The 12,181-nt window shown below is 39.8% G+C and overlaps 1 protein-coding gene across 1 annotated transcript in view; it reads left to right on the plus strand.

The window, feature by feature from the left end:
- The window catches only part of LRRC7 (leucine rich repeat containing 7), an 89,443-nt gene that overhangs the window by 42,978 nt on the left and 34,284 nt on the right, over positions 1 to 12,181 (plus strand). Inside the window, exons 3-6 of the mRNA XM_053468801.1 lie at positions 1,324 to 1,441; positions 5,301 to 5,379; positions 7,337 to 7,426; positions 8,052 to 8,108. Of these exons, the coding sequence (XP_053324776.1) occupies positions 1,324 to 1,441; positions 5,301 to 5,379; positions 7,337 to 7,426; positions 8,052 to 8,108 (344 nt within the window). The remainder of the gene's footprint in view (positions 1 to 1,323; positions 1,442 to 5,300; positions 5,380 to 7,336; positions 7,427 to 8,051; positions 8,109 to 12,181) is intronic.

Here is a 12,181-nt window from a genome sequence, read left to right on the forward strand (position 1 = left end):
TCCACAAAGCGCTAGAATTCCGGTGACTTTGCAGTCCTTCCCAATCTACCAAGGTGACCGCGTCTCAGCTTAATAAAAGCCATCTCACATGGAGCGTGCGTCTCCCAAAAACCTGCACCCACCCTGCACTGAATGAACTGCCCAGCCTGCGCTGAATAAACTGCCCAACCTGCGCTGAATGAACTGCCGAGCCTGCGCTGAATGAACTGCCCAGCCTGCGCTGAATGAACTGCTCATCCTGCGCTGAATGAACTGCTCATCCTGCGCTGAATGAACTGCCCAGCCTGCGCTGAATGAACTGCCGAGCCTGCGCTGAATGAACTGTCCATCCTGCGCTGAATGAACTGTCCAGCCTGCGCTGAATGAACTGTCCATCCTGCGCTGAATGAACTGCCCAGCCTGCGCTGAATGAACTGTCCATCCTGCGCTGAATGAACTGCCCAACCTGCGCTGAATGAACTGCCCAGCCTGCGCTGAATGAACTGTCCATCCTGCGCTGAATGAACTGTCCATCCTGCGCTGAATGAACTGTCCATCCTGCGCTGAATGAACTGCCCAGCCTGCGCTGAATGAACTGCCCAGCCTGCTGAACACAAACGACTATCTTCATTCCGCACCCTCGTCAGCTTTCTATTGTTTAATATATTACTAAGTTTTATGAAATATACCTTTTTAAAGAGGAATTCTACTTAAAATATACCGCGAATGGTTTGCGTTATCTTTCCTACAATTGTGGGAAACGGATACAATTAGCCGGGTTTTAATATACAATAAAAAAATGGCTCCAGGGAGAAGATTTATTTTTGATTATTTATTTATTTATTTATTTATTAGGAGATAACAGAACAAAGTTTAAAAACGGGAACCTTTTATCGATCCATAAAGATTTCAATTTTAACAACACAATGAGGAGAAATGTTAGAACAACAGTCCAGAATCTAAAACCAGAGGGTGAGAGGCTGAGATGCAATGGAAGGAAGTTTTACTTTACTGAGAGGGTGGTAGATAAGTGGAACAGCCTCCCAGCAGAAGTGGTAGAGGGTAATACAGTGAGGGGATTTAAACATGCATGGGATAGATATATGGACCCCCCTTTCTTAATGTATTCATACCTGTTGCACCCAGCGACGTATTCTGGTCTAGGCTGACTAGGCATAAGGTGGCTGATTCAGGTCCAAAAAGCGGGACTGAGGTAGAGCTCGGCGGGATAGATGGAAAGATCAAAAAACAAAGTTATTTACCCCTAGTTCTGGGGGTGTTAAGGGGTAACTTCCTGGGTCCGCGTCTCTCTTTAATCAATGTCCTCGTCTCTCTTCTCATCAGCAACTGTTCAGCTGCCAGTCGCTGCGGAAGCTCAGCCTGCCCGACAACGATCTCTCCAACCTGCCGACGACCATCGCAAGCTTAGTGAACCTCAAGGAACTGGACATCAGCAAAAACGGTAAGTATGAGCAGCGACCAATTCTCCAAATATTTCACCAAAATATAACTGCCCCCCCAACCTCGTTAATAACAATAATGCTGTAAATGTTAACTACTTGTGAACCAGAACCTTCAACCATATCGCACTTTGCACACCTTCCGAATAATTAAAGAGACAGTGCCGCCATATGAGGTCCCTTTAAATTTTTACCATCAAGGCCCATCCCTGGCAATTTTTTTACTTTACTGAAAGGGTGGTGGATAAGTGGAACAGCCTCCCAGCAGAAGTGGTAGAGGGTAATACAGTGAGGGTATTAAACATGCATGGGATAGACATACGGCTCTCTGAATCTAAGACGAGACCAACGACTGATTAAGGTTTCAGTCTTTACAGCAGGAGAAACGGGCGACTAGACGGGGGCCGGATGGGGGCCGATCTGCCGGCAGGTTCTGCAGTGCAGATGCAGTGCAGATAATGTATGATTCAATCAGAAATGTGAAGTCCGATTTAAACATGCTGTATACAGGGCCATCTAAGCTCTTCTTGCAGCAGGAGCTGGAGTCGGATATTCGTAAATGTAAAGTCAGGGAGATGAAACTGCAGCTCTATTTCTGACCCCTACTTAGTGAATAAACCCCTATTACAGTATTTGGTCAGGTAATGGCACCCATCTTTATTGTAGGCGTCATGTATATTATAAAGGTCTCCAAGAACAGCTACAATGGCTAATTTGATCCTGTAGATTGTAAGCTCTTTGGGCAGGACCCTCCTTACTTTTTGTTTCTGTCCAAATCGTTATGTGATGCACTAGTTGTTATGTCCTGTTTACCCTTTGTACAGCGCTGCGGAATATGATGCCGCTATATAAATCACTGAAATACCGTATTTGCTCGATTATAGGATGAGATTTTTTCAGAGCAAATGCCTCTCGTCTTATAATCCGAATTCGAATAGAGATCTGACTACAAGACTAAGATCCAGATCCCCCGCAGCGCTGCAGGGACCCGAATCCTCCTCTCCTCGCTGGGGGGTTATATTACTGTACACAGCGCTGGGGGTTATATTACTGTATACAGCGCTGGGGGTTATATTACTGTATACAGCGCTGGGGGTTATATTACTGTATACAGCGCTGGGGGGTTATATTACTGTATACAGCGCTGGGGGGTTATATTACTGTATACAGCGCTGGGGGTTATATTACTGTATACAGCGCTGGGGGTTATATTACTGTATACAGCGCTGGGGGTTATTACTGTATACAGCGCTGGGGGTTATATTACTGTATACAGCGCTGGGGGTTATATTACTGTATACAGTGCTGGGGGTTATATTACTGTATACAGTGCTGGGGTTATATTACTGTATACAGCGCTGGGGGTTATATTACTGTATACAGCGCTGGGGGGTTATTACTGTATACAGCGCTGGGGGTTATATTACTGTATACAGCGCTGGGGGTTATATTACTGTATACAGCGCTGGGGGTTATATTACTGTATACAGCGCTGGGGTTATATTACTGTATACAGCGCTGGGGGTTATATTACTGTATACAGTGCTGGGGGGTATATTACTGTATACAGCGCTGGGGGTTATATTACTGTATACAGCGCGGGGGGTTATATTACTGTATACAGCGCTGGGGGGTTATATTACTGTATACAGCGCTGGGGGGTTATATTACTGTATACAGCGCTGGGGGGTTATATTACTGTATACAGCGCTGGGGGTTATATTACTGTATACAGCACTGGGGGTTATATTACTGTATACAGCGCGGGGGGTTATATTACTGTATACAGCGCTGGGGGTTATATTACTGTATACAGCGCTGGGGGTGTTTATTGCTGTATACAGTGCGGGGGGTATTACAGTATACAGCGCAGGGGGGGTATTACTGTATACAGCGCTGGGGGATTGTATATTGCTGTATACAGTGCGGGGGGGGTATTACAGTATACAGCGCAGGGGGGGTATTAATGTATACAGCGCCGGGGTTTATGCTCAAAATATTTTCCCTCTTTATTCATATAACAAAAACAATCAATTTTTAAATGTTCTCCATGATGATAAATCTCTGTTTGTTTCGCGCGGAGATGATTGGTTTGGCAGGAATTGCCCCGTCACAGGCATGAAGAATGCAGCTCGTTCATTGAATGATCGTTTCGTGGTAATAACCCCATTTTTTAATTAGCTGGGGTTGAGCTCTGATTAAACTGCCCCCCCCCATGTCAGCCGTTCGCGGGGTCTGGATGCTGTAACATATTAAGGGGTTAATGCAGAACGTAATGACTTCATTAAGTGATGTCATAAAATGGATCTCCATTCATCAGAAACTCATCTTTTCTTCGTTAACTGGGAAAGAACGTCCTAAATTTGAACGCGGTTATTTTTAGAGCGCGATCGATCCCAAAGCGCTGCGTTTCCGCTCAGAAGGGGAGGGGGGGGTCGGTTCCGTGCCTCGGACGCCGCGCGCCATGAATAACGATTACGGCGCGCCGAGCGAAGACACCCCGGGTCAGAAAACCCGAGCAAAACTGCAACTCTCATCACTCAGAGGATGAAGGAGACCTCATTTCTATTTTTTTTCCCTCCGGTCTATTAATATATACATGTCTAGGGGCACGTCGTTAATCCAAAAAAAAAATGTACAATTATTCTTAGTTTTTTTTTTAAAAAACATGAGAATTTTATAATTTTTTACAGTTTCATAAAGCTGCCTCTTACTTAACTTTCTGAGTAAATAATGTCGCTGCATTAACGTCTGCTATTGAAGCCTCCTTTCCACCATATAAAGCATTTCCCATAGAAACCCAGAACCCGCCGGCGGATCGGCCCCATCCGGCCCCCGTCTAGCCGCCCGTTTCTCCTGCTGTAAAGACTCAAACCTTAATCAGTCGTTGGCCTCATCTTAGATTCAGGAGCCGTATGTCTATCCTGCGCATGTTTAATCCCCTCACTGTATTACCCTCTACCACCTCTGCTGAGAGGCTGCTCCACTTATCTACTACCCTCTCAGTAAAGTGTATATTACATCATCTCCATGAGAATAACCCTGAGTGCTTTATTTCGTATTCCCTCCGTGTTTTATTGCTCCTCCGCCTCCGTGTGACCTCTACGCCGCTTCCATGCGTCAGGAAGCAGAATCATTTCTCCCTTTTATCCAGCGCTGCACGTTATGCATGAAAAAAGGTGCTTTTAGGACCAGACAGAGAATATATTGAATATATCATAAAAAAGTACATTATCAAATATCACTTTTGACCGCTGATGTTTTGCGATCAACGGGGGCGCTACTGAGCATGTGCAGAAGGTGCGCTTCCTGCTTACACTTCCGTGTTTCAGTAGCTGAAGGGGTTAAATAAGGCAGAAGTCCTATCCCCTATCCCACCGATCCACCTCCCCGCGGTGGTGGGTGCGGCACACTATAAAGGCTGTAAGCCTCCATGGTGTAAATGGGCCGGTTGGAGACATCAGAGATCTCTCTTGTATTTGAGCCTGAGGGGCGCCGGGGGGTCCGATGCCGGGTTAGGGGCTGCTGCCCCCTTGTCCTGGTACCCTGGGGCAGAATATACAGCCGCCTCTGCAGCCCATCAGCTACAGAAAACAAGCTGTATCTCGGATCTAAAAACTTGTCGGATAACAAAAATATTTCCATTCATATTTTCTTGATATTTTTTTGAAAATGAAAATTTGCCCAAAATCTTACATAATAAAATTATAATACAGGAAGAAAATATTGCTATTATCTGAAATATTGTTACCCATCACCAGGTGTATTTAGTTCAGACATATTTACAGATACATTGTAACCGACGTAACGATGAAAAATTCTTTATTCCCTTAAAACCTCTTCGTTTTTCTCGTTTCACAGGAATCCAAGAGTTTCCAGAAAACATTAAATGTTGTAAATGTTTAACAATAATTGAAGCCAGCGTGAATCCCATATCGAAGTAAGTGATTCGGAATCATGATCCGCCAATCAGCAGAATAGGAAATATATTATAAGCGATGTAATATTATTAACACAAGTTACTATTTTCCGTTGTCTTGATTGCTGTCGAGTTGTTTTATGTGAAGAAAGTTTATTTCCCCCAAATTCCGTTCCTATCCCTTTTCCCCGTTTCTTGCTGTATTCATAAATAATTCACGCACGTTTTCTATCATATATTCCAACCCAAGCCTAGTTCAGAGCAGGGTGTAAGCAGGGTCAGGGCAGGCTGGCAACCAAAGTCCTTTCAGGGACTGCCTGGCAAGGGTTGAAGTTGAAGGACATCAGTGTGTTCCCCCTGTAACCCACCCGGAGACCCCTGGTAACCTAAGCCTGCGCGGCACTAAATGAGGCCCCGGACGCTTGGAACAGATCGGGCCCCAGATGTGTTCTTTGGGCCGAATTGTTTATCCGCATCTTTCTCTATGTAAATATTTCTCGGTTTAATTATTTTGACTCTCAGCACAAACGCTCGCTGCCCTTGAAAAGTCTTTTTTTTTCCAAATCACGCTTCTTGTTGAATAAATACTGGAATCCGTAATAAGCGCTATTTTTACCCCGGCTGGTCGCATTGATGCTGGGAGATCTTATTAGAGAGCATTACTCCATTCCCCTCATTAAAATAAAACCCTCGCCTCATCCCGCAAGGAGACCGCCGTGTATATATCACCCCTCGTTCTACGAACGCTTCCAAAATAAGTGCGCTTTATATCCTACTGAAAGAAGTCGTGGGATGAAAGGGATTTTTGTAGCTGTTGACTTTAAAGGGGAAGTATTTTTGTGTTACACCGGTCACTTCCTGTTGTATCTGATACCAGGCGCAGTAGGAAGAAGGAACTTCCTGTCATGACAGAAGTGGATTTAATGAATGTTTGTGGTTTTTATGCCAATGACATTCAGAGTGTCTGAGTGTGTGCTTAGCGTGAGTTTCTTTGTGCATGTGTGTTAGTGTGAGTGGGTGTGTTTCTGTGTGGGGTTATGTTAGTTTTAAGTGTCTACTTGTGCTATAGTGAGTATCTGGGGAGTGGTAGTGTGAGTGTCTGGTTGTATTAGTCTGGGTGTGTAAGTTAGTGTGAGTGTCTGGGTCTGTTATGGTGAGTGTGTGTTAGTGTCAAGCTTTATGTGTCTGGGTATGTTAATTTGTGTGAGTGTGTTAGCGTATTAGTGCGAGTGTCTGGATGTGTTGGTGTGTGTCTGGGTAAGTTAGTGTGTTTAGCTGGATGTGAGTTAGTGTGAGTGTTAATGTGTGTTATGAGTGTGCCTGGTTGTGTTAGTGTGAGTGTCTGGATATGTTAGCGTGTGTGTTTCAGTGTTTTAGTGTGAGTGTCTGGGCATGTGTGTGTCTGTATTTGAGTGTATTTATTTGTATGTGTGTCTCACTCTTCTCCCCTCACCTCTCAATTTTCTCTTCTCTCCTTCTTTTCCCTTATCTCCTTTCCTCTTCCTCCTTTCTTTCTTGCCTCTCCTCTCATCCCTACTTTCTCTCCCTCATTCCCCCCGCTTTATCTTTCATCTCCTTTCTCTATTTATCTCTTCTTTTCTCTCCCCCTTCTTTCATTTCTTTATTTTCTTTTCATTTCTCTCCCTCCTTTCTCTAATCAGCAAAACACATATTTTTAACACGATTATAAAATCCTGATTGATCGTCCGTTTAATGGACAGCGAGATCCACGAGGCGGCGCATGGCCGTAGCCAGCAGGACAGTAAAACGTTATAGATATCCCGGAGGTGAAATCCAAGAACGTTACGTTTAGATGGAGAGAAATCCAAATATTTAGAGTTTTGTGGCACCACGGAACATTTTAAATAAATATGCAATTATTGGAATTTTCAGACATGTATCTAATTTTCCCTCCCCCTCCCCCCCCCGTTGATATTAATAATCAGCGCATGTTGTTAATGATGCTTCGTCTTTGCAGGCTGCCGGACGGATTCACGCAGCTCCTTAATTTAACTCAGTTGTACCTTAACGATGCCTTTCTTGAGTATCTTCCGTCTAATTTTGGGAGGTAAGAAGCCTCTCTGTCCTTATTGGGGGGGATTCAGGTGGTCCAAATAATATAAACATTATTAATGTTGTACGGCTGTCTTATAGCGATATCCTGCGGGGAATTTCTATTATAGAGGAGGGCCGAGGGTGCCCAATCAGACCCCCCGCTCTCAGATACATCCAACACATCATTAACTAAAGAAAACATTCCGAAATATAGCAATTATACGGCCATCAAAAATTAACATCTCATTAAACTTGCATTTGTTTCGAAAATACTTAAAAACAATATTAATGATAAATAATCGAGTAAAAAATAAATAAAATAATATTTAGCTGTTGTTTGGTGAGGTAATGCGAGGGGACAGGGTTAATGCTCATGGGGCAGAATGTGAACTTTAAGGGTTAAAAATTCACCCAGGGGAAGATTACCATTTACAATTCAACTGGAACGTTATTAATATGGCTTTTAATTAATTGGCCCTTTTAATATCGATCGAAAAATCAGATTTTTTTTTTTACCCAGGTGATTATCTCACCGCTTCCATGAAACATTAATTAATCCATTTAACCAACTTACAGTAAATGTTATTTTAATTTGTAAATATAGATTTTCTCGCATTTTTTTTTTTTTTTTACTTTAGGCTCAGCAAATTGCGGATATTGGAATTGAGAGAAAATCATTTGAAAACGCTACCAAAGTAAGTAAAAATAGTTATGAATTCTTGGAAATACAAAATAAATGAGTGGTTCGATATTTTCCGGTTTTTACTTACATTTATTATCCGACACCTGTAACCTGCTATAAATTAATTAATAATTCTAAAAATAATCCATATTATCCCACTGGCATATCAGCAGCTCCACAGAATTACTATATTTATATATATTTATATTTATATATATTTATTTATATATATATATATATATTGTGTGTATGTTGGGAATTAGCTTTTTAATAATTATTATTTATTTTTACGGAACTCTTATTTTTTCTCCTTTTTTTGATAGACTACGTTGGAGTTCTGCACGTTCAATGAATGTTCTTTTTTTTTTGCTTTAGTATATTATATAACCTGCCTCGCAAGAAGAATAATTGGGTTAAAAACGCCTCCCTGGCCTCTGGTTTTCTTCTTGTTTTATTACAGTCATTTATCAGAGTGCCGAAATGAGCAAAACTTTGGGTTTTTTTGGGGGATAGAATTTTGAGCGTTTCATGTATGTATCCTCATTCTATAGGGAGATATAAAAGGAAATAAAAGGAAATGGCGATATTCAGATGAATAATAGCGATCGCTCCAGCTGCTGCTGCCACTCTCTGCCTCCTGATCAGTGTGAAGTAGACAGAGGCAGCCGATCACTGAAATGATATAAATCACCGTCGGCAACGTGCTTGTGGTTGGCTACTTCAGACATCACATGCACGGAGGTGGCTCCCATTGACAGCCTTGCCCCAGATCGCAGCTCTTATTATCCGCTATTGGTGAAAGCAGAGGAGGACGTAATATTACGTCCTAAGCCTTAATGGCACGTTTTGCAGGGATATAACATTACATCATCCGTCGTTAAGGGGTCGCAGATTTAATAATGTAGAAAAAACACACAAGTTCGAGATATAGATAATTTAATAAAAAAATGTAATTTATGCCAAAAGCCGCTTTAATAAGGCTTTTATTTTATGTTTTTTTTAAATTTTATGTGAATTATTTAGATTTCCAAACCTTACGTTTCTGTAAAATAGAGTTAGAATGAAGAATAGTTTCTTTATTAATGGAGTTAACGAACATAACTCTCCGTGTTGTTCATTATTCGGTTATAGGCTCGGTGCGTTAATAATTGATGGGAGTAAAATATTTAGCAGAAGCCGGAGTAAAACAGACAGAGAGCATCGCGTGTATTTTAATTTAACGAGATAAATCAGTTTAATGCTCTCTGATCTTTTATTTTTCTTGGAATCAATAAAATCTTAATTGGCTTACATTCAATAAACCTTAGAGAGGGTTTTATATAAAACCAGGCTTTCATTGTTACTTTTTACTTTTTTTATTTTATTACCTTTATCATAATAACCGAGCTTGTAAAATGGGATTTTAATTATTTATTTTGGCAATAAATTTTTGGAGTTAAATAAAATTTTATTGAAACCTTTTTTTGTAATAGAGACGTATATAATAGAGAATTAGAGATCATTTTTTATACTTTTTTTTTTACCCTAAACTTTTTTTTTTTTATTTAATCTATAAAGTAAAATTCTGATGAAATTTCATCTTGATTTTGTAACAGACTCCATTTCAGATAATTTTAGAGATTTTCTGATCCAGCTGGAAAGAAACTTTTTTTTTTTTACCAATTCCTGGTAAATTATTGTTTAAAGTGATCAACGTGAATATTTCACAATTTGTATATTGTCATTAATATTCCCAAATCATAATAATAAAAATAATTATAATAATGATAATAATAATGATAATAATAATAATAAAAATAATTATAATAATAATAAATAATAATAATGATAATTATAATAATAAAAATAATGATAATAATAATAATGATAATAATAATTATAATAATGATAATAATGATAATAATAAAAATAATGATAATAATAATAAATAATAATAATGATAATGATGAATGAGCATCAACTACAAATACAACCTGGCTGTCCTACAAAACATAACCTTGTGAATTTTTTAGCTTTTTTCTCTCATTGTACGATGTGAACCTGATGGTTCTGGATAAATCAATCAATAAATAATAAATAATATAAAAAATGAACTTTTCACCGTTTGATTATGCGGCACGTGGTGAGGCTCTGGGTAAATGTTAGACGCATTGGTATTGCGTTTATATCGTTGTAATTGCGATGGAATATCTTCGTGTTTTCGCTCGTTTGTGAAATAAAGAGTATCCATAGAAACGAGATTTGAGGCGAAAGGGAGATATTTGGAGGACGCTTGCAATAGCATTTCAGTGTTCATTTTTTTTGATTCTGTTCTAGACCTTTCTCCTGAATTCCACTGGAGGCCAATAATTACTTCCATGGTTGGAGGCTGAATATGAAACGGATGGGCTTTATATTGTTTAACCCTTTGCTTACTGGGAGGAGGAAACTTAAAGGGAGACTTCAGCCATCATGTGTCATCCTTTTACAAATAAATGGGGGGATTCTGCAGAATACCCCCATATCCATTTAAACCCCCCATCCCCCGCTATTTACAATGACCTTTCATGTGCATGGAAAACGCTCCCATTGACTTAAATAGGAACACTTTCCTGTTACTGATTGGCTACTTCAAGCAGCCAATCACTAGTGAGAATTATCAGAGCACATAAGCTGCAGCTTCTCCCTAAGCTAAGTTTTTTTTTTTAAACTCTTGAAAGAATGCAGATTAACGTGATCACAAAGCTGCCTGGAACATTAAACTGTCCCTTGAATGTTTTTAGCCGGGTCTCCTGGTATTGGAAATAGTCAGAAAAGCTCTTTTTGGTTGCGTTGGAATGAAAGGGACCAGTTTTGGAAACAAAATAAAAAATGTTGAATGTGTTTATCTAGGATTTTAGTTTCTGTACAGTAGACCCTTTCCCTCTACACAATAACCTTTAATTTGTAAATGTAGCTTTTTTATGAAAAGTGGTTTTTTTTCTAAGTGTATTATTCTTAGAATAAGAAAATATGCAGATAAAAGCAAAGTTTTCTGTTTGAGACTATACAAATATATTTTATTCCCCCAGACACTTTAAAAAAATATTTTGGTTGTTTTTTTTCTCAATTGTTTTTTCTGCTCATTCATATTAAGTACTCAGACCGATCATTCTGTTGATTGATTGGGCCATTTGGTGATAATATTTATTCAAATTACACATTTTCCATATCATTATCGATGATTGTTCTTGTTAATTAATATTTTTAAACGTTTTCATTAGCGGTTTTTGTCGTCGCTGATTTATTTTAGGTATTGAGGCTGATTGAAATCGCTCTGTAGCTGCATGTTATATGTTTATCAGCGCGGACTTCTTACATTAATTGTGTTCCGAGACAGTAATGTGTTCGTCAGAACTATCTGAGCGATATCGTTACTTAAACGAAATGCCAAATGTTTTATAACTCATGAGTGGTTTGCAGACTCATTCTTGGGATGTTGGGAATCTATTAGAGCAGATACTATATTAGAGCATTAAAGAAATATATTGTGTTCTATATAAAACGCCTTCATTTATATTAAAGGGGAATTCCCGCCGTATATTCCACGTATGAGATTAAAAATACGTTTTCATAAATATTGCTCTGATTTAAACAAGTTTTTGCCCCATAATATCATGTATACAAGGTTATCTGATCCCAATTACTGTATATTATATTACTGTATACAGCACTGGGGGTTATATTACTGTATACAGCGCTGGGGGGTTATATTACTGTATACAGCGCTGGGGAGTTATATTACTGTATACAGCGCTGGGGGAGTTATATTACTGTATACAGCGCTGGGGGGTTATATTACTGTATACAGCGCTGGGGGGTTATATTACTGTATACAGCGCTGGGGGTTATATTACTGTATACAGCGCTGGGGGAGTTATATTACTGTATACAGCGCTGGGGGGTTATATTACTGTATACAGCGCTGGGGGTTATATTACTGTATACAGCGCTGGGGGTTATATTACTGTATACAGCGCTGGGGAGTTATATTACTGTATACAGCGCTGGGGGAGTTATATTACTGTATACAGTGCTGGGGGGGTTATATTACTGTATACAGTGCTG

Source organism: Spea bombifrons, chromosome 6, assembly GCF_027358695.1.
Source record: "Spea bombifrons isolate aSpeBom1 chromosome 6, aSpeBom1.2.pri, whole genome shotgun sequence".
Taxonomy (NCBI): Eukaryota; Metazoa; Chordata; class Amphibia; order Anura; family Pelobatidae; genus Spea; species Spea bombifrons.